Source organism: Taudactylus pleione, unplaced genomic scaffold (genome assembly GCF_031769625.1).
Source record: "Taudactylus pleione unplaced genomic scaffold, aTauple2 ptg001137l, whole genome shotgun sequence".
In the NCBI taxonomy this organism is placed as follows: Eukaryota; Metazoa; Chordata; class Amphibia; order Anura; family Myobatrachidae; genus Taudactylus; species Taudactylus pleione.
Genome location: NW_028285538.1, coordinates 4190747 through 4214351, shown reverse-complemented (window position 1 = coordinate 4214351; position 23605 = coordinate 4190747). Strand labels below are relative to the sequence as shown.

Below are 23605 nucleotides of genomic sequence, written 5' to 3'. Positions count from 1 at the left end.
GGACCCCCCTAAAGATGTCCAGACATGGGGGATCACTATGGGTACCCCTGTTTTTGCCTGCAAAAGAAAGTTAGGTTTTTAAATAGCCGTGCAAGGTGTTTTTTCCCGACATTGAAGAAGTGATGCAGATGAGCACTTAGGTTGTTTTTTTCATTTTCTTAAGTGGTTCCATCAAATTTGGGGTACATGAAAATGGGGGTAAGCATTTTTTTAAGTCCCTAAAATGATTTTTCAAAATTCTGCAAAAATGCACCTGCTGCTAGCACCTGCATTCTAGAAAACACCTGCCGCATACATGGGGACCCCCCCTGAGGCCATTCCACTAATTTAATAATTTTCTCAAACACTTTTTTTTTTTTAAACCCCAAAATTAAAGTTCATTTTTGGGATGTCCTGATTTTTTTTTTTTTTTTACACAGTTCATTTTTAAATGACATTAGCAGGGGTGCAGGCTAAATTATCAGGGATAATTTATCACCAATTCCGACTTTTCGCATCCAAATTGAATACCCCCCTTGGGGTATATCTACTAAAGTGTGGGTTTTTAGAAATTAAGATATTGCCCTTAGCAACCAATCAGATTCTAGCTATTCTCTTCTAGAAGGTGGTAGATAAATGTTAAGTAGTATCTGATTGGTTGCTATGGGCAACATCTCCACTTCTAAAAACCCGCAAATTATTAAATATACCCTTACAGTCCAGGTTTAAGGATATCCATGGTTGAGCACATATGGTTAAATCAAAATGACAAGCACTAATTAAGTTGCCTATGCTCAAGCATGGATATGCTTAAAACCATGCATTTGCATAATAGTGCGTGTACGCGAAGACTCCACTGCGATCGGGATTGTGATCGCAGTGACTAATCAGACCCATCGCAGAGTGATTGACAAGAAGTACCGTTTGAGGGTGGTGACGTGGGGGTTATCAGCGAAACGCAGACGTGCCAGTGCGTTTGAACGCCGTTGCAGGGGCGTGCATAAGTTAGGCACTGCGATGCCCTACACAACTTGGGCTTTCACTGCGTGCAATGAGGTTAGCAATTTCTGAGTAAGGTCAGACCTTGTGCAAGTGTGCGTGAGGCTGCGATGGTACTCAGTGTTACCAATGGTTTTCCAGTCTTGCTAAGTGTTATGGATGTGTGTAAGGTAATGTGGGCGTCCTTATGTTAGGCTGTGTATGGCATTGCAATTACAATCATTAGCATATCTTCGCAGTGAGACTGCGTGCGTAATCGCTATTGCGATCGCAATAGCGATCCTTACTGAATCAGGCCCTTAGTGTTAGAAGCACTTCTCTAAAAAGTAAAATCCAATAAGGACTGCCATGTAAAAAATAAATTTTGAAAAATTTCCCTTCTTTTGAAAAATGTTAGAAATAGTGGGCAAAATTTACTAAGCGGCGGTTTGAAAGCGGTTCGTATTTTCTAAACCCCGGCGGTTTGGTGGCGTTTTTTCAGCAGTTTCTAAATGACAGCCTTGTTCTATTCTATTCTAAAATGTGTTTTGACTGTGGTTTGGCGGCGGTTTTGCTATCTGCAGATTTACTAAGGCCAAAACCGCTGCAAAACTGCCATCAAAACACATTTTAGAATAGAATAGAACAGGGCTGTCATTTAGAAACTGCTGCAAAACTGCCACCAAACCCCCGGGGTTTAGAATAGAATAGAACCCGCCACCAAACCCCCGGGGTTTATAATAGAATAGAACCCGCCGCTTATTAAATTTTGCCCAGTGTCTCTAACTAGTGCTATATTTCTATTTATAGTTTTTATGTATGAGAAATATGAAGATACTAATCCAATTTATTACTTTTAGCTTCAGAAACTGGTGATAATCCTTTACTTTCCTCTATGCAATATAGTTAGCCCAATGGAGATTTACAGCACAATGTTATAACATGCAGATTTTCCATCTCCTTCCTAATAAAACAGAATTACTCAATGTCTTTGTATGTATGATGTTATTTCCTTTTTTTTTTAGTTGAAATAGAATATTTCTGTAAGATCCTCATACTGCTTTATTTATCCTTGGCAGTACTCATGCAACATAGCAAATATATCAGCTATAGAGTAATTGTTGTATTATATAGCTGTCAATCGTTGCATTTGCACACAATAGATTACTGACCAATTTTCTATGTTACCTGTACTGATGATGTCATTAGGAAGCATGTATCCACAAAACCTGGAAATGAAGAAAGAATAATGAAAAATATAAGGCATAAATAAAAGTGAAAGAAAAAAAAAACTTTAAATTAAAACACAAAACCAAACTTGATTCTGTGCTATGCATCATCCATTTTGGTACTCCACCCCCTGAAGAAGTTACATGATCTATGATGAAACGCATTGTGCCACACCCAGATATTTTTGTCACATATGTGCCATGTGTTTTAAAAATTGTTAAATTCTTTATGCTTTTGACTAAGGTGCTCTGACAGTGGCTAGCAGTATTTAGTTGAATAAAAGCTTGTTTTAACTGTACAAGCTCTCAGTAGGGTGTTTCATTCCCACTACCCCTCACATACACACACGGACAAACAAAACACAAAATAAGGAGACTCTTCCAGGACTAGCTGACGTATGAGGTGAATAACATTCTCACCTCATTCTGACAATATCTGATGCTGCGCCATTTATTATCTGAGGTGAAAATGATTGTTGGGAAGCAAGGTGGCATCTATTCTGAAGGAGACAGTGGGATTTTTCTATCACCTTAAATCAACACCTAAGACATAAGGACTTAGTTGTCATCCGTCATCACTAGACCACTTCTAGACAATTTCCCTTTTATATAGAAATATATTGACATATTCGAAATGAGTGTATGGTATATTTGTTTAATTCATCATCCACTTTGCACCATATTGAGGCCCAAGGTGCATGCTCCAGTGCTTGCAGGGAACACCTGTGTTGGGGGCTTGGATCATCGGACCCTCTCCAAAAAGAGAAGTGTCCTGTTTCTCCCCAGGCCCAGAAGGTCCCATTGAGGGAAAATGCTATCTTCAGGTCCTTATTGCAGAAGATAGGGGAGACCTCTTGACATTCCTGAGCCCTGGAACCAAAAGGCCCCTAAAGGGGGCAAGTGTCTTCATGCTCCCCTCAGCCACAATGCGTGGGGTTGCCCTTTTCTCCCCAGGGTTGGCAGAAAGAGAGAGCCTCCGATGACAAGGGGAGAAAGTGAGCCATAAGGGTCTCATCCAAACCCCTTGAAATATGTGACAAACACACACAAAAACATGAAATGGTGTGATGAAAGTGCTAAAAAAATTTAAATAGTGCCATAAGTTCCCCGATTTTCAGCCCTGGCCAAATGATTGGGGCAAAGAAAACAATGATGTTACCTGGAAAAATAGTGCTTATTGCAGAATGCCATACTAAGCACAAAGGAGGGACCCCTTCCCCACAGGCTTTTTGGGGCACCCCTGGCCCAGCAGCATCGGGAGCACATCGCACCTCAGGCTTCAGGGAGACAGCCTCTTGCCCAGAGTACCAGGTGATGGCATAACACCTACTGGGACCATGCATGAGCATCTACACCTGATCTTCCATCTACACCTGAGAATCCATCTACACCTGAGAATCCATCTACACCTGATCTTCCATCTGCACCTGAGAATCCATCTACACCTGATCTTCCATCTACACCTGAGAATCCATTTTGCATACTATGCTCCAGTGTGTCTGGATTATTTGGGTGTGCAGCTATCTTTGAAGATGTATTTTTAGCTAACAAAACATCAACTGTGGCATAAAATGCAACTCATCATAGTTTTACACATTCTTAGAATCAATTATACAATCACTTAATGGTGTGGTGTAAATTACTGGAATACACTTTTTGTCTTTTGTGAGCAAAAATTGCCTTTTGTATTAACACCTTTTTTTCAGTCAAACAAATGAATGTGCAATAGGTGGCTCTAATTATTAGAAATTAATATACTTTGCTGTAACCAATACTTATGAAAGCATTGTTTTATTAAAAAATACCAATATATAGCAGTGGCTTCCTTTGAATCACGGTGCCCCAGAGTATCAGCATTTTTTTATGGCACCCTAAGGCCAAAGGTTTCTTATTGAGAACTTATTTAATGATGTCATTTTTATGTTAACCCTTGGTTCAGTTATGTGGTGGTCGACAGGGTTTGCAAATCTGTTTCTCCACATAATTTATGATTAACAGCCACAAGCTCTGGTTTTGCCTGTCACACTGACCATAAATAATTCCATTTGGTCCTAGACCACCAACCTGCGGCACCTCAGGGTGAGAGGTCACCCGGTTTGAGAACTGTTTATATACAATACGTTTTAGATTTAATCGCAGGGATTTTTTTGAATTTACCAAATTTGAAAAATCACTCACAAAACTAATCTCGAGATGATTTACGCTTCTTTCATATAACTGTAATGCTAGTTTCTATGCACAAAAACTGTGCATGGGATTTCTCAGAAAAGGAGTTTAGTACATTTTTAAAAAGTTGGGGATAAGGTGTTACTACTGCAGAAGGAACCCCACACTCCTGGTCCCCATATGGTTGTGGAAATCAGCCCTGCCGGTATTGGGAGGATGGGGGAACATGCTGCCCATTCTGTTATTATGCCTTTTCTTACACATGGCACTGTACATAGAGACTGTTTTTAGTTTTGTTTTTTTATACAGGTGAGATCACTTCTCGCCGAACATGTCTCATGGAAAGAAGCACATTTCAAGGTACATAACAAACAGCTTCACCAAAGTGAAACATAGAATGTTCCTTCACTCTCCTAATTAATAAGGATTAACAGCATTATTTTAGGACCAAAACAGGAACTTTTAAGAAAAAGTGAGGGGTGGTACAAAAGGGCAGCAGGTTGGACTTTAAAGGGACAGTTACTGTGCGCCTCCTACAGATTTATAGAGAGGGTGTGTGCTTTGATGTGAGAAGGGTGGGCCATCGAGGTGCAGGAGTGGAAAACAAAGGTACTCTGTGCTGCACATTGTTTATGTTTCATAAATGAGCTCACTGTGTTCAGATGTTTACACTGCAGTGTTCTCCAAAGGGCCTTTTAATAGGTACTCCTCCTGGTATCTTTGGCCCTACTTGTAGATAGCGCTGGCGCTGGCCAGCGGGTAAGAACATGGGTAGAACACTGCACTGTACATTATTTACTAATTTCGGAGCCATTAATAGTGCTTAGTTTTTCTATCTATCAAATAGACTCTCCCTACCAGCATTACAGATCAGATATTAAAATATTCTCAGTAAAATCTATGGCAGATTTTACCTAGGGGCTGCAGGGCCACAGCACCCCCTGTAAAATCCGCTAACTCAGTGAGCTAGTTGCAATCCATGCACTAGCTACACTGTGACTTATTGGAAGTGTTACCTGCCAGTCACACAGAGGACAGGCAGTCCCAGGAGTGGGAGGGGGTGTTTTCTCCCCCTGGCACTGCTAGTCTGGGCTGGGATTAGCAGAAAGAGCGTGCTTTCAGTGGGAAGCTGCTCTGCTAGGTTTTGGGAACTCCCCACACTCATAGTTGCCTACTTTTGCATTTCAGAGAGATTGTGAAAGCGACACCTACAGTATGAGCGTGGCGGTAAAGTGGGCGTGTACTGCTACATCTGAGGGGCGTGTCATAACATTGATTTACATCCAATGTAAACAAGCCCCAAAGCAGTTAGTAAGATATACATGAAAACACACTGATACTTCTCAGAAAATGCATGTAGCCATAGGGATCATTGTGCCTGATTCACTACGGATCGCGATCGTGGCTAGGATTACACACGCAGATCTGTTGCGAAAATATGCTAATGAATGCAATTGCAAAGCTGTCGCACAGCCAGTATAGAAACGCCCACTACCGCTATCTCACATCCATAATACCTTGCAGTCCTGCGTTTATATCGGGAACATCGAGTAACATCAGCACTTCAAGCACAAATACAACAGGTCTGACCTTACTCAGAAATTACTCACCTCGACACACACGAAGTGAGTACACAAGCTGCGTAAGCAATTCGCAGTGGCTAATTTATGCACGCCCATGCAGCAGCGTAAAAATGGACAGGCACGTCTGCGTTTCTCCAGCCCCCCCCGTCACCACAACCGCTTACGTCCCATCACTTGATCTGCGATGGCTTACTTTCTGCATGCGTAATCGCAGAGTGATCACAATGCTAGCTCATGCACGCGCACTGTGAAGCATATGCGGTAAGCACTATCAGCCGATCTGCGTACACCATTTCAGTTGCGATCCTTAATGAATCAGACCAATTGTATATTATAACCAATGCAGGGAAATTATACTAATGATCCCATTGAATGTATATATCTGTTCTTAAATAAAACATCTTCATAATGGCGGTAAGGTGCAATCATGGAGATTGCTACTATTTCAGGGAGTCTCCCTCACAATCAGGGAGAGTTGGCAAGTATGCCTACACTGATTTTGCAGCCGATACAGTCCGTAGAAACCAGTGTTTTGCTATGCGCTGTTGTACCATTGCTAGTGCGCATGCATGGGTCCCGGCACTTGCCAGATCCTTTGTGCAGGCGCCCGGACCTGGCCGCGCAAGACTACTGTCTCCTCCTCTCCTCCTGGTCCTGCAGTGCAGGTAGCCCCCCTCATCCAAGAGGGTAGGAGCCTCTACTGGTAAATTCCATAAGTAAAAAAAGCAAAAACAGAAGATGCAAAAAATATACATTCAAGAATTTTAGATATTAGGATTTGATTTACCGTCCTACAAAACCATGAAAATCATCATAGCTGTCATATACTTCTAAGTAGTCAGAGAGACAGTCAACTTCTTCTTCAATATCCATCTCTAAGAAATGCAGGAGAATTGGCTGGCCAATATTGGCCCGTATGTGCCAATAGCAGATTTGCTCATTTTCATATTCATCAGGAAATCCTGGGGATTTAATAATCCTCTCTTGCTCGGTATACACTCCACCGCACTCCTTTGCTGAAAAACAAAATGCATATAATAGCTGCTGTATATACTATGTTTTATATTCATAAATTACATAAAATATCATAAAAATAGTCACTAAATTCCCATCTTCGTATCGGTGTGATATAATAGTTGCACAATGGTAGAGGTGCACTTAGAGCTCTATTTATTAACATTATTTTTACTAAAATAAAGTGAAAAAGGGTGTTTTCACACCCTTTTCACAGTATGTTAGTATCACCTACAGTTACTACAGGGCAATTGGAGTAGTATTCGTAAAATTCTACTCCAAGCTCTAATTACTTATTTTTAGTAATCAGATTGCATTTCCCATAATTGTAATGGGAAATGTGATCTGGCCAAAGTTACTAAAAATAAATTGTGAAAAAATACCGGGGGAAGCCCTGTGATAATAACGCCAACTCCAGGGTCTCCCCCGGTTACCGGACTCCTGCTCCGCTCTAACGGGCAGAGCAGAGCCCGGAGCCAGCCCCAGTGATCAGCTGTGTGGTCTAAACAGACCACATGCTGATCTCTGCTAAAAAAAAAGAAATTGGTAAACAAAACTTACCTGAGTCCAGGCAAATATACTGTGATAAGTGTGCGGAGGGGATTCGCAGGGACAGAGCTTTATCGCAAGCTCTGTCCCTGCAAGGGATTTGTAGTAAATCCCTGTGATATAGCCTGAATTCGCAATGCGAATTCAGTCAGTAATATTACATTACAATCTGCATTACAAATGCGGATTGTAGTAAATTGAGCCCTTAGTCTTTTCCAAGAGTTTCTCGGTGTCATAAGACCCAAATGGGGTGATCATTCCCCTGCCCCCTGAGTGATCATTAGTATGCACAGCACATTTCATTAAGGTGTGCACCCAGGGAAATTTAGAGAGGTATACTCTGTACCAAGGGGCTTGTCTAGCACCATACAGAGCCATTTCCAGCAGTATTTCATGTCAGCAATCCTCTCTCATAATGTCCCCTCAGTTCCCTCCTTAGCATTATATCCCCCAATAATCCCATCAACTCTGTCACCTCACTTTCCCGTTACCACAATATATGATACTGTAGTGACCCCAATTCATATTATGCTAAATAGAACTGGACGGCGTATTTTATATGTACAACTCTGGCAATCACACCTGGAAACAAACTTTGTCTTTTCAACACGAAAATAGCAGCTAGTAAGTTTTATCAAGAGTACACCCAAACTCTAAAATTCACTAACATAACCATAAAAATAAAAAAAATCAGCGCTTCATTCACAGTCTAAATCAGGGATGCGGAATCTCCTTCCTGGGGGCTGTATATTGCCCTCGGAATCATTTGGTCTGGCCCTCTGAGCTTTTTTCTGCTAGCCTCATCTGGATAGCAGGGTGCCTAGAATGGCTCCCTGCAGCCAGAATCTTTGCAGTAGTGCTGCCAGGAGTGTCCTTATGACGCTTTAGACAGCCACATCGCTGCCCTTACAGCTCCTGAGGATGCTCCAGGCATTGCTGTAATCACTGGCAATTGTGGCCCCACCCCGTGTGATGTCACATGGAGGGGGCGTGGCCTGTGCCAGGCCCGCCAATAATGTTATATATATCAAAATGGCCCTCGAAAGAAAAAAGATTCTGCACCCCTGGTCTAAATCAACAATATAAAATTTAACTTTATAGGAGATCAGTAGTAACAATGTCTCTATCCTCTGTCTGTGATAAGCAATGGATACCCCAACTCCAGGCAGCGGTGGAAAGACGGTGTCCGTCCTCGTGCTGCAGATCACACGGGTATCGTCCCACACGGGATGTAGTTATGTGACTGACGCCTAGGGTTAGGCTATGGGTAGGTGGGCATTAGGGTTAGGCACCCCCGTGGGAGGTTAGGGTTAGGCACCACCTCGGGAAGGTTAGGTTTAGGGTGTGGGGAGGGGGGGGATTAGGTTTAGGCACTAACGGGGGGAGGATAGTGTTAGGCACCAGTAAAGGAGGGTTATGGGGGGATAGAGGGGAGGATTAGCTGTATTTACCTCCACTGTCGGGATTTCCTCCCTTTGGCCAGCCGCTGTCAGGTTTTGAACCAGCAGCTATACAGCCGCCAGCAATACAATCTCACTCTCACACTGCTGCAGTATATCTACGTGTTTCGAGGAGTTCCCTCCTATTATGCCGCAGTGTCCTCCGACAAGGACTTATCAGTCTGAACAATCGGGTCATGTAGTTTTCATTGTCCAATCAACATGTATAAAACCCGGCCGATGCAATAGCAAATTCTTGTACGTTGACTATGCTATCCATATAGATACAAATACAGCAGCTATTCATCATATAAACTCAATCCTATATAAAAACTCATCTATTCATCATATAAACTCAATCCTATATTAAAAAAATACATACATTTAAAAATATAACAACAATTGGTATTAATAGTAACTCCAAAGAAATAGAGTATACTCTAAAACACCACATATAGCTAAAGTGCATATGAAAAAACATGGCAATACTAATGTATATATGAGCTCGATAAAAAAACAGGAAATAAAAAAGGGAGAGAGTGAAAAAAGAAAAATTAAAAGGTTAGTAAATGGCATAACTCAGAAACAAGCCATTTGGTTTCAAAGCAATCTCTGTATTATTAGTTCCCCGGTTAGTTCTACATAATTTAATTCCACAGGAACTCTTCAAATCTTTAATATTGCAGCTATGCCTCTCTTTGAAGTGCAGTGATACATTATGTTTGTCATAACCCTTTTAGTATTTCTGATATGCTCTGCCAGATGATCTTTCAACATTCTGTTTGTTCTGCCAGTATATTGTTTGCCGCATTTGCAGTCCAACAAATAAATACAATTTTTACTCCGTGTGATGAAATCTTTAATTTGATACATAGCAAGTAACATTTGATATATATTGTGTTATATTCTTTTCAGTTTTGCAGTTGTGCATGAGCCGCATCGCTGAAAACTTTTTGATTGGGTTCTAGTAACTCTTTTTGTAATAGGCAGAGCACTTTTAACTAGTTTTTAAATTGTCTGCTCTCCTATATATGAATCTCGGTTTATACGACACATATTCTCTCAGGATTGGATCTCTGGTTAGGATGCTCCAATGTTTTCCAATTACCTTTTCTAATCTTTATGTTGTGTGAAATATTTTGTAATAAATGTGACCTCTTTATAATCTTATTTTTGCTTATTTCTAGTGCTGGTACCATTCAAAGCATCCATTCAATTTACATTTCTACTTCTGTCTTTGGCCATCCTAACAGAGTGTTTGTTGTAGCCCTTATTCAGGAACTATTTTTCCATCATTTTGGCTTGATTGTCAAAGGTTTCTAAATTAGTACAATTCCTTCTCAGGTGCTGAAGTTGGCTGTTCGGTATACTCCTTATCCAATTATCATGATGGTTGCTTTCATGGCTGATATAAGAGTTACAGTCTTTTGGCTTTGTAAATTTTCTTGCTGATAAATTCTCCCCCTCTACATAAATCGTAAGAACAAAAAGTTAATTTCATCGGAACTAATTTGGAAGAATGGCTCTATGCCTCTAGTGTTAGAATTAAGGTATGCACAGAAGTAATTTAAATATGTACTATCACCTCCCCATATCAAGAGGACGTCATCTATATATCTTAGCCATAGCACCAGGCTGGCACCCCACTTATGGCCTGCCCATACCGATTGATCTTTCCAGTGGGACATGAAAAGAACTGGGTGCCAGCCTGGTGCCCATAGCAGTACCAGACATTTGAAGGTAAAAATCTCCTTCATACCAAAAAAAAAGTTTGTTCGGAAACAACGAAATACCTTCCAAAATAAAACTATTTTCTCTTTCATCAATGTTTTCCTTGACTATGTGGTACTCAATGGATTCAAGGCCCAATTGATGTTGAATTATGGTATACAAAGGCCGGACATCTGCTGTTACTAGAAAATATCCTGATTTCCATTCAAAATCCATCAACTTTTTAATCACAGAGGGTGTATCCTTCACATCATTTTTACCTCTAGACGTTGTATTTTGTGGTCTAAAAAACACGAGGAGGTTGGACATGATAGAGTCCACACCCAGTGGTGTCACAAGGGGTGGTGGTGGGTGCATGCCACACCTGGGTGTCACCCGCCGAGGGGTGATAGCAAAGTACTGACTTCCCCTCAGCCGGGTGCTGCACTGTAGCATTACATGCAGCACTTGGCTCCTGACACAGTGAGGGAGCCGGCTTTGCAAATACACTGGTTCTCTCTGGGCAGTCCGCACATCCAGGACCCCCAGAGAGATTAAAATGGGTTCATGCCGTGAGGCCGCACCCCCTTACCTGCAAGACCATACACCTTACTGTGGAGGCCACACCCCCTTTGTTACCACCTTGCGCACTTAGGGATGAACATCGGTAGCCTGCCTGGGTGTCACCTAATGGAGGGACGCCACTGTTCAGACCAGCCACTATTGGTTGTCCAGGACGCCTTTCAGTGCATTTATGCACTTTAGGGAGAATATACAGGACTGCAATTGAAGCATTCTGCAGCCTAATGTACTCCGCCTCTTGTTCTGAAATTACATTGTGAGTAGTATATAGACTAATGAGTATTTCAAGTTTCTTCTGCATATTATTCGAGGGGTGTCTCTTAATTTTTTATGTCTGTTTATCTGAAAGTTGGCATAGAATTTCCACATTATAATCATCTCCCTCACCTTTTTCGGCAGGTTTAATAATGATCTGGGGGCCTATTCATTAAACATTAAAATTCTCTGGAGATAATTAGCTTTAGAACTCTCATGGAGTTCTAGCTAATTATAGGTGGAATTCATCATTCCACCTCTCCATAAGTATCTATTCCGAAAAGCTATTATTTTTGCGATGACAGCTTTTCGGGAAATAGATACTTTTCCCTGCCTACACTACCTTATCGCATCTGGAAACAGTGCTGCGCATGCGCTGTTACATCTGTAAAACCAGCGCATGCGCAGCACTGCCTACAGATGCGTTAAGTTTTGTACCCCCCCAATCCCCCCCCACCCCCCTCCCCCCTCCGCTCACCTTCCCCCCCCCCGACTTACCTGTCCGCGCAGCAGCCTCCGGCTCCGTCCTGCTGGTCTGTCATGTGGTTTCCCTGCAGACCACATGACAGATTAGAAAAAAAATATATATATTTTTTTCTTTTTCTAAACTTTCTTGTGCTCTGCTGGGGAGCACACATGACAGATCAGCCTCTGGAGCCTGAGGACGGAGCAGAGCGCCGGAGGGACTCGTCGGGGGACCTGCACTCGCTGATACAGGTAAGTTTCACCCGCTATTCGCCACCTCACAGTGGCGAATAGTAACTGCATCAAATTCCAAAAATTTATAATTTTCGGAATTTGTTGAATACCACAATTTCCACATCCCCATACTAATGTATGGGGAGTGTGGAAATTAACGCAGGGGAACTTAGCAAGGAGATATCTGTGATATCTCCTGTGTTAAGTCTGTTCATGAATACCAAAATAACGTTATTTAAGGAAAATGTCCTTAAAAACGTTATTTTAGTGTTAGCGTTACTTTGGCCTTTAGTCAGATTATGTTTTCTAAGACACATTTTTTCAAGATCCTCTTTAACTCATTTTTCAAATGTGTCTACAAAACACCCCTTTTTATGTTTGGGGAAAAATTAGGATTTTCTTCGGAATACTTTGATACTTCCCTCTGGAGTTTCTATCTCATTAGTTAAAATGGATGAATTTGAGGTCTTCATTGAGCTCCTGAAGTTTGTTCGAAAATTATCATTAAAGATATTTTTTGCTGAAAAAAGGACTTGTAAACCCCGCTGTTATTCCATCGGCCGAGTTTTATACATGTTGGACTTGTAAACCCTGCTATTATTCCATCGGCCGAGTTTTATACATGTTGGACTTGTAAACCCTGCTGTTATTCCATCGGCCGAGTTTTATACATGTTGGACTTGTAAACCCTGCTGTTATTCCATCGGCCGGTTTTATACATGTTGATTGGACAATAAAAACCATGTGACCCGATAGTTCGGACTGATAAGTCAGTGTTGGAGCACACTGCGTCATGTCTTGAAAAAGAGGAGAGAACTCCTCAAAACGCATAGATAAACCTGCTGCAGTGTGAGACAGGTCAAATCCCATCAGCCCATGATCTTCAGCATGAGGACGGACACAGTATTTCCACCGCTGCCCGGAGTTGGGGTATCCATTGCTATTCATCCATTGATTCAGAACTGTCATTATGCTAAGACTTGTTTTTTAATATTTTTAAAGACTTTGTATATTTTAAATCCGTTTGCTGGATTATTGTGAATAAATTCCTTTGAATTAACTAAAGGTTCTCACACATATATTCAGAATTTTTTACCTGCTGATTTTATTCACCTGGAAACACTTGGGAGAGAAAGATACCAATATGAGAACACGGGGCTGAAATGCTATGTAGCTTTCAGTCTGACTGAATGAGGTAGCCTGGTTGTATCTTTTGACAAGACATATACGTGTAAGAATAGAAATGTAAGTGTTTTTCCAGCTGATGTAAGGGGTTAAAGTTCTGCTCAGTGTATATAAAGAAACCTTTCATGCACACGTGAAAGAATTTCAATGTAAGTGCTGTTCTGATTTCTGCAGACAGAAGATAAAGCTTGTTTATCACAGACAGAGGATAGAGACTCTGTTACTACTGATCTTCTATACAGTTACTTTATGCTTTTTATTTAGACTGTGACTCCTCCGTTTCCGGGAGTGGAAAGGCCAGGACCTGCGTCCATGGACGCAGATTCCTCGCCTCACAAGTCGGCCAGCCTGCGTAAGCTGAGACTCACTGACCTGGCCGGCGCTGTCCAACATTGCAACCTATGCATTTGCTTGTGTGCGGCTTTGCAATTCCGTCCTCTGCTTAATCGCCCCAGAGAGTAGTGAAATGACTCCTTTCTGAGTGTAATCACAGATTATTCAACACAAGTGAGATCTCTATGCACAAATGGGGAGGCTAATATCAATATAAAAGAGCATCAATTCGCTCAATATTCACACGTATAAAAGGGAAAAAAGTTATGATACTTTTTCATCAGAGGCAGAGCGTTATTGGTGCAAGCAGTAACATTGTTACACATATGCAGTGATAGAAAAATGAGCATATACTTATGATCAGGAGACAAATGTCTGTATACCATAGATACAGGAATTTAAGTGTAGGTTATTCATATGTAATATTAGTTCTGTAAGTAATATATTGCTGAGACGGATCCAAGCAAATCAGCATTATGTGTAAATTGCAGATCTAGAGCCTGAGGTGGAGGCAGAAGCGCATGTTGCTGCGGCGATTGGCGGTCACCCGTCTGCGACTTTATGCAAATGCTGCTACAAACTACTTTCCTTGTGTACATCCATGTGGCCAAATGTGCAAGGACTGAGACGCCCACTTTCAGCATCTGTATCTGCAGTAACACCAATTGGTGCACCATCGGTTGCACCATAGAAACTTACACCAGACCCATGGTAGGTGCAGTTTCTACGTCTTGCTATGCCTGTGGCTGTGCGTCTGTGTACGTGGCTGCTTTCATTGACACGCCTGCGGCACACTCAGAACACGCAAACTGCACAGACCATTTTTGTGTGCATTACTAGTCACCTCCCAGGGACGCCCACCACTTTCCAGAACATTTCTGATACTATTGCGTCTTAATTGCAACAGCACCTTTGTGAGTACAGTACACTCTCTGTAACGCATGCGCTGTTGCAAAAAAAAAATATATAGGCATTTTCGCGCATGTGCAGTTGCAAAATAGTGTTCAAGTATGTGAGCATCGGCATTGTGTACCTTTTGAATACGGCTCTGAATCTTGGTGCATGTGTACATCTCACACTTCGCATGCACCGTTAGATTACCGATGACGTTCGCAGTGAGGACTTGGACACAGTGTGATTGGCAGTCAGGGAACATTTGGTGAGGCAAACACAGGCATGTCAAAACCGTTTTCTGGGCACGTCTCAGGCTGCAAATGCGAATTTGTACGCAGTGGCAAAGGCACTGGCAGCTTACTTGTGACTGACATTCTGAATGCCCCTAGGGTTGCTCAGAAAATTAATGGTGTGACCTATGGTGCATCCGTGTACGCAAGTAGTAGATTTGAGATGGCACTCGAGGGCACTTCAGTACAAATTCCTGCGCTCCGACATTTGCATATTTTTCACAACCGCTGAGTACAAAATGCTGCCGCAATGGGATATGCGTGCACCTCTAAATCAAGCCCATAGTTCTTAGTTAATAGTTATGGCAGTTGGAAGTGGGCGCTCCAGAGGCGGGGCTGCAGCCCAGTTCAAAATTCAAATAGGGGAGTCACACCAACTGTCATTTCAAACATTGCTGGCTGGGACTCACTGGCAGTTGGTGTGACTCCCCTATTTGAATTTTGAACTATGCTGCAGCCCCCCCTCTGGAGCCTCCACTGATCAATTGTCAAATAAACATAAGTATCATATTAATAATTAAATGTAAACCAACAAAGTGTGTCACATGCAGAAGAAGTTGTTTTTTTTTGCAAATACAGTACATAATTGATGGATACTGTGATGACATTTGGCAAATAATCACATTGATGAATAGTCAGATAAGCATGAGCACCAAAAGCAGCTTAATATGTATAAGTATATTTCCTTATGACATTTGTTAATTAAAGGTACCCACAATTTGTGTAGTAATATTGATACATAATGTTCTGATTATGTGATGGATAAAAAGAGGGAATAATAGTCCTGCTCTAGTATTTCCCTTGCCTTTACTTTCCCATGTGTCAAAGCATTTTATGGTGGATGAGTGGGCAGAGGTACAGATGCCGGTGTGAGGATAGAAAGAGCACTTCTGCTGTCAGGGCTGTAGGGGAAAGGCAGACACTGATATCAAAGGCTAGTGCCAGGAATTCTGTCCTGAATGAACCCTGATGAGAGAGTGCAGCGTGAGACAGTTGATTCCTATTAGTAGTGCATGTGAGAGGGGATAACAAACCTCCTGAGTCAGTAGTCAGGTGCAGTCACCGCTGACAACTCCTGTCCGGTTTAGAAGAAGACACGCGTTTCGCCCTGTAGGCTTGTTCACATCTTAATAAGAGGAAACCTTAACCTTACTAATTTAAATATTAATAGCATAACATAAATGACACTATATTTGTACAGTACCATGAGGATTATAGCAGTAGGCGTCCCATCTTTCACTCTTATTTAACCGGTAGCCATAATCAATTATTCCTTTTTTCCCAAATCCACAGTTGAATGTAGGTTTTACTATAGGATATCCAACTCTTCCTCTCTGCAGCCATCCTGCAGCGCATACATGGAACCCTGGGGACCATATAAAAAGAAATAGTAATTAATATAGAGAAACCGTGGGTGTTGTCAACCAATTCTAAAAACTAATCACACGATCTTTATCTTCTCTCATCTCCCTGTAATACCAAATTCCTTACTTATTATCATTTTCCTTCTTTTCCTGTTTCTTCTGTTAAAGGGAAATCCTAATTACCTTTAATAGTATGTACTTTGCTCCACAGTTGCACAAGACATTAAAGATCAGACATTTTGCGTGACTGTAATCCTCCGTCAATTTAACTAGCTGACTTGTTTAAACAAATCACTTGGCATGGCTGGGGTTGAGTACATTAATCTTACGTAGATGCATTTGCTAAAGTCATTAGTTTGTGGGCTGAGTAATAAAAAAACCTTATGAAACCATGATGATGCAATCTCTAGCATTAGATTTCTGTACATCCTCTATCATTATGGTGAGAAATGTAGGAAAATTGTGGCATGAATGCTGAATTAAACAATTCAGAATACAGAAATACGTTTTACTTATTTTTCAGATTAAATCTGTATTTATTTTACCAGGATAAATGGACGTGAATGTACCCATGTCGTTCTTTGACCTTTTCCCAATCTCAATTATGTCAGATAATCCACTCATATATAATACAATAGTTTTGGTCATGACTTGGTAGAAATGGCAGCAGGCAATGCCCCTCACTGCAAGTGGTTTAATGCACACAGCAAGATGTATACTCCAAATATATAAAAATAATGATGTAGACAAGAGCACCTTCGATTATTCTTAGTAATATACAGGCTACTTCTCACTCCAAATTCTGTTTAACACGTGTCAAAGCCATAATTTCTGCACTGAGGGGCTAATTCAGCATTGCACGCAAGTGTGCAAGACCCGTTCTGCGAATGTGCAGAACGGGACCTGCGTCATCGCACGCAGCCCCTTGTATTCCACTGCCTAATTGACAGACAGAGGCATTTAAAAAGGGCAGAGTAGAGGCTTGGTCGGACGGCGTTCCCGGAAACGGGGGCATGTCCTACCCGTTTTCCGGGAGTGGCAAGGCCAGGGGCTGCATCCACGGAAGCAGTTTCCTGACCTCAAAAGCGGCCAGTCTGTGTAAGATGAAGTCGCATACCTGGGGCTGTGATACACCTCCTGCTGCATTTGCATGTTTGCAAATATGAAATTGCAAGCTCAATCACCCCCTGAGTTTCAATATGTAATGTGCAATGTTACAGACATAAACAATGGGCTACTGCCCTGAACAACTCCAACTCTCTTATAATTTGTCACCCTTACTAGGGGTGCAGTATATTTTGTCGATATTCATCATGTCGACATGCTTGGAATTTTGACACTGACCATGTCAACACGGATGAAATGTCCATTAGAATGTTGACAAAACTTCCCTGGTGGTCTAGTGGTGGGTCTGGCGACTCCAGCGGTGTCTTCCAGGTCTGGTGGTGACTTCCTGATGGCTTCTGGCAGATCCTACAGCTCTTCTGGCGGTGAGTATCACTAACCATCCCCCTAGTGTCTAACCCTAACCTCCCCTCCCACAGACTAACCCTAACCTTCCCCCAGTGACTAATCCTAACCCTAACCTTCCCCCAGTGCCTAATCCTAACCTCCCCTCCATAGCCTAACCCTAACCCTCCCCCAGTGCCTAACCCTTACCTCCCCCGCATAGCCTAACCCTAACCTTCCCCCAGTGCCTAATCCTAACCATCCCTCCTGTAACCTAAACCTAACCCTCTGGTCCCTGCAGAATATCAACAATTCACATGTTGACATTGAACATGTCGGCATATGCAGACTGTTGACATTCACAATGTCGACATTTAAACAGTATTGTCGTCATATCTGTCAACATTGTGTTTAAATGTTGACATTATTATTACATCTCGCTACCCAGAGATCCAGCCTTTACAGGGGACAGCCTCCAATTCAGGCAGGGGTATCTTGTATTACTCTCCCTCTCTGCTTGCTCTATAATGGTAACCAAGTAGGTGGTGTTAAATAGCATATTAAGTTGTTTGCTGGATAGGGGGCTCTCTTTGCTCTACCTGCTTTGCACTACAGCCTCTGGAAGCACCCCCTTCATGGGCCAGATTTCTTCTTCCTCTTCCAGAACAACCGCCCTTATTCTGAGTTGACCACATCTATGAGACTGCACCTCCCTCCTACTCTCTGCTTGCAATAGCAGCTGTAATCACTATTATCTACATGTATACCAGCCTCATCCTAGGTGCAGCAGATCCAACTGAAATCGAATGGGTCTCTGCATATCCTAACCACTGAATAGTACGCAACTCTGTCTACACTCCAGCGATATGCTTCTTCTATATGCTGGCATCCTGTTTCCAGCCAGTAATGTCCATTCATCTATAAGTGCATAGGCAAATAGCAATATAATGGAATTTTACTAGTGCTGCATGTTCTTCTCAGTATCATAAATTAAATAAATAGCACCAACTGTGAACCTTTTAACTAGGGGTGAGCGGGTTCGGATTTCTGAAATCCGAACCCCCCCGAGCCCCCCCGATCCGAGTCCGATCCGAGTCAGGCTCGACTTTTCCCGCCTGACTCGGATTCTGAAATCGAGGCAAAACGTCATCTTCCCGCCATCCGAGTCTCGCGGGTTTTGGATCCTATATAAGGTACCCACGTCGGCGCCATTTTCTCACTCGGCTGTGGACAGTGAAGAGGGAGGGTGGGAGTTAGGGCTGTGTAGTGTAGTGTAGTGTAGTGCTGCTGTTGTCCACTACTTCAAAGTCCATAGGGGCTGGCTGTGTTGTGCTGTGCTGCTGTTGTTAATAGGGGCTGTGTCCACTACTTCAAAGTCCATAGGGGCTGGCTGGACTGTGTTGTGCAGTCAGTTCTCCATAGGGGCTGTGTCCACTCCAAAGTCCTGTGCAGTGGCCCAGTCCTAAAGAGGTGCTGTAGTGTTGTCCAGGGGGTGCTCTGTCCATCAGGGGTGCTCCCCCCAAGTGCTAAAAAAATAATATATTTTCTGTGTTTGTGAATTGTGTGCGCAGTAGCCGCACGTGCATCAACAAAGTAGTGCCAAGCGTGCGCCTGTGTCATAAGTAAAGGGCCGGCTGGCTTGACCATTAAAGGGTGCTGTAACCCCCGAAAGTACACTCCAGTCCAAACCAAAAAAAAATTATTTTCTGTGTTTGTGAATTGTGTGCGCAGTAGCCGCACGTGCATCAACAAAGTAGTGCCAAGCGTGCGCCTGTGTCATAAGTAAAGGGCCGGCTGGCTTGACCGTTAAGGGTGCTGTAACCCCCGAAAGTACACTCCAGTCCAAACCAAAAAAAAAATTATTTTCTGTGTTTGTGAATTGTGTGCGCAGTAGCCGCACGTGCATCAACAAATTAGTGCCAAGCGTGCGCCTGTGTCATAAGTAAAGGGCCGGCTGGCTTGACCGTTAAGGGTGCTGTAACCCCCGAAAGTACACTCCAGTCCAAACCAAAAAAAAAATTATTTTCTGTGTTTGTGAATTGTGTGCGCAGTAGCCGCACGTGCATCAACAAAGTAGTGCCAAGCGTGCGCCTGTGTCATAAGTAAAGGGCCGGCTGGCTTGACCGTTAAGGGTGCTGTAACCCCCGAAAGTACACTCCAGTCCAAACCAAAAAAAAAATTATTTTCTGTGTTTGTGAATTGTGTGCGCAGTAGCCGCACGTGCATCAACAAAGTAGTGCCAAGCGTGCGCCTGTGTCATAAGTAAAGGGCCGGCTGGCTTGACCGTTAAAGGGTGCTGTAACCCCCAAAGTACACTCCAGTCCAAACCAAAAAAAAAATTATTTTCTGTGTTTGTGAATTGTGTGCGCAGTAGCCGCACGTGCATCAACAAAGTAGTGCCAAGCGTGCGCCTGTGTCATAAGTAAAGGGCCGGCTGGCTTGACCGTTAAGGGTGCTGTAACCCCCGAAAGTACACTCCAGTCCAAACCAAAAAAAAAATAATTTTCTGTGTTTGTGAATTGTGTGCGCAGTAGCCGCACGTGCATCAACAAAGTAGTGCCAAGCGTGCGCCTGTGTCATAAGTAAAGGGCCGGCTGGCTTGACCGTTAAAGGGTGCTGTAACCCCCAAAGTACACTCCAGTCCAAGCCAAAAAAAAAATTATTTTCTGTGTTTGTGAATTGTGTGCGCAGTAGCCGCACGTGCATCAACAAAGTAGTGCCAAGAGTGCGCCTGTGTCATAAGTAAAGGGCCGGCTGGCTTGACCGTTAAAGGGTGCTGTAACCCACAAAGTACACTCCAGTCCAAACCAAAAAAAAAATTATTTTCTGTGTTTAGCCGCACGTATATATCAAATCGATATAACATAAATGGAGGACCAAACTTTCTCCGATAAAAATAAAATAGAGAAAGATCAAGAACCACTTCCTCCTAGTGCTGAAGCTGCTGCCACTAGTCATGACATAGACGATAACATGCCATCAACGTCGTCTGCCAAGGCCGATGCCCAATGTCATAGTAGAGGGCACATACAATCCCAAATGGCAAAGTTCAGGAAAATGACCTTGAAAAAGACATTTAAATCAGCTGAAGAGAAACGTAAACTTGCCAATATGCCATTTACGACACGGAGTGGCAAGGAACGGCTAAGGTCGATCCCTAGTATGTTCATGACTAGTGGTTCAGCTTCACATGACGATGGAAGCCCTCCTCCCACTAAAAAAATCAAAAGAGTTAAGCTGGCAAAAGCACAGCGAAGAACTGTGCTTTCTAAGAAGATATCACAAATCCCCAAGGAGAGTCCAAGTGTGGTGGTGGTTGCGATGCCTGACCTTCCCAGCACTGGACGGGAAGAGGTGGCTCTTTCCACCATTTGCACGCCCCCTGCAAGTGCTGAAAGGAGCACCCACAGTCCACTTGCTGATATGCAAATTGAAGATGTCACTGTTGAAGTACAACAGGATGAGGATACTGGTGTAGCTGGCGCTGAGGAGGAAGTTGGCGAGGAGGATTCTGATGGTGATGTGGTTTGTTTAAATCAGGCTCCGGGGGAGACAGTTGTTGTCCGTGGGATGAAAAAGCCCATCACGGTCATGCCTGGGCAGAAGACCAAACATTCCACCTCTTTGGTCTGGCAATATTTCTATCCAAATCCGGACAACAACTGTCTTGCCATATGTACCATATGTAAAGGTGAAATAAGTAGGGGTAGGGACGTCAACCACCTAGGAACATCCTCCCTTATACGGCACCTGCAGCGCGTTCATAAAAAGTTACTGTCAAGTTCAGAAACTTTGGCTAAGACCGTAAGCAGTCCAGGGACACCTAAATCCCGTTGTCCTGTTGTATCCAAGCGCCTGCAAACCACACCGTCAACTCCCTCCTCGTCAATTTCCTCCTTAGTCAGGATCGGAAGTAGTCCTGCAGGCCATGTCACTGGCATGACTGACTCTCCTATCCGGGATTCCTCTGGAGGATCCTGCATTGCTACGCCTACTGCTGCCGCTGCTGCTGTTGCTGCTGCTGGGAGTCGTTCATCATCCCAGAGAGGAAGTAGGAACACCACTACTTTTACTAAACAATTGACCCTCCAACAGTCCTTAGCGAGGAGGATGAAGTACGACAGCAGTCATCCTGAAGCAAAACGTATAACTGAGGCCTTGACTGCTATGTTGGTGTTAGACGTGCGTCCGGTATCCGCCATTAGTGCAGTGGGATTTAGACAATTGATGGAGGTAGTGTGTCCCCGGTTCCAAATCCCGTCTAGATTCCACTTCACTAGGCAGGCGATACCGAGACTGTACAGAAACGTCAGAAAAAGTGTCCTCAGTGTCCTGAAAAATGCCGTTGTACACAATGTCCACTTAACCACGGACATGTGGACAAGTGGAACAGGGCAGACTAAGGACTATATGACTGTGACAGCCCACTGGGTAGATGTATCACCTTACGCAGCAACAGCAGCAGCGTCACCAGTAGCAGCATCTCAGAAACGCCAGCTCGTTACAAGGCAGGCTACGCTGTGTATCACCGGTTTCAGTAAGAGGCACACCGCCGACAACCTCTTAGAGAAACTGAGGGAAATCATCGCCCAGTGGCTTACCCCACTTAGACTCTCCTGGGGATTTGTGATATCTGACAACGCCACCAATATTGTGCGGGCATTACATCTGGGCAAATTCCAGCACGTCCCATGTTTTGCTCACACAATAAACTTGGTGGTGCAGAATTTTCTGAAAAGCGACAGGGGCGTGCAGGAGACGCTTTGGGTGGCCCGAAAAATTTCTGGCCACTTTCGCCATTCAGCGACTGCGTGCCGAAGACTGGAGCGCCAGCAAACACTCTTGAACCTGCCCCGCCATCACCTGAAGCAAGAGGTTGTGACGCGGTGGAACTCAACCCTCTATATGCTTCAGAGGATGGAGGAGCAGCAAAAGGCCATACAAGCCTATACATCCACCTATGACATAGGCAAAGGAGGGGGTATGCACCTGACTCAAGCGCAGTGGAGAATGATTTCCGTGTTGTGCAAGGTTCTCCAGCCCTTCGAACTTGCCACACGTGAAGTCAGTTCAGACACAGCCAGCTTGAGTCAGGTCATTCCCCTCATCAGGCTTTTGCAGAAGCAGCTGGAGAAAGTGAAGGAGGAGCTAAGACGGAGCGATTCCGCTCGGCATGTGGGACTTGTGGATGAAGCCCTTCATTCGCTTTGCCAGGATTCCAGGGTGGTCAATCTGTTGAAATCAGACCACTACATTTTGGCCACCGTGCTTGATCCTAGGTTTAAAGCCTATGTGGTGTCTCTCTTTCCGGCCGACACAAGCCTGCAGAGGTGCAAAGACCTGCTGGTGAACACACTGTCAGCTGAAGCGGAACGTGACACGTCAACGGCTCCTTCTTCATTTTCTCCCGCAACTGGGGCTGCCAGGAAAAAACTTAGGTATCCTAAGCAACCCGCTGGCGGTGATGCAGGGCAGGCAGGACCAAGTTTGGACATCTGGTCCGGACTGAAGGACCTGGCAACAATTTCTGACATGTCTACTGTCACTGCATATGATACTGTCACCATTGACAGAATGGTGGAGGATTACATCGGTGACAGCATCCAAGTAGGCATGTCAGACAGTCCATACCTGTACTGGCAGGAAAAAGAGGCAATTTGGAGGCCCCTGTACAAGCTGGCTCTATTTTACCTGAGTTGCCCCCCCTCCAGTGTGTACTCCGAAAGAGTGTTTAGTGCAGCCGGGAACCTTGTCAGCGAAAGGCGTAGGAGGTTGCTTCCACAGAATGTGGAGAAGATGATGTTCATCAAAATGAATTATCAGCTCTTCCAGGGAGACCAGCCTCCAGAAGGTACAGAGGGACCTGTGGTGGTGGATTCAAGTGGGGACGAGTTAATACTTTGTGAG

The 23605-nt window shown here is 43.5% G+C and overlaps 1 protein-coding gene across 1 annotated transcript in view; it reads right to left on the bottom strand.

Moving 5' to 3' along the window:
* The window catches only part of TNFAIP6 (TNF alpha induced protein 6), a 54015-nt gene that overhangs the window by 7196 nt on the left and 23214 nt on the right, over positions 1-23605 (bottom strand). Inside the window, exons 3-5 of the mRNA XM_088461988.1 lie at positions 16090-16251; positions 6723-6951; positions 2146-2186 (exon numbers count right to left, since the gene is read on the bottom strand). Coding sequence (XP_088318114.1) covers positions 2146-2186; positions 6723-6951; positions 16090-16251 — 432 coding nt within the window. The remainder of the gene's footprint in view (positions 1-2145; positions 2187-6722; positions 6952-16089; positions 16252-23605) is intronic.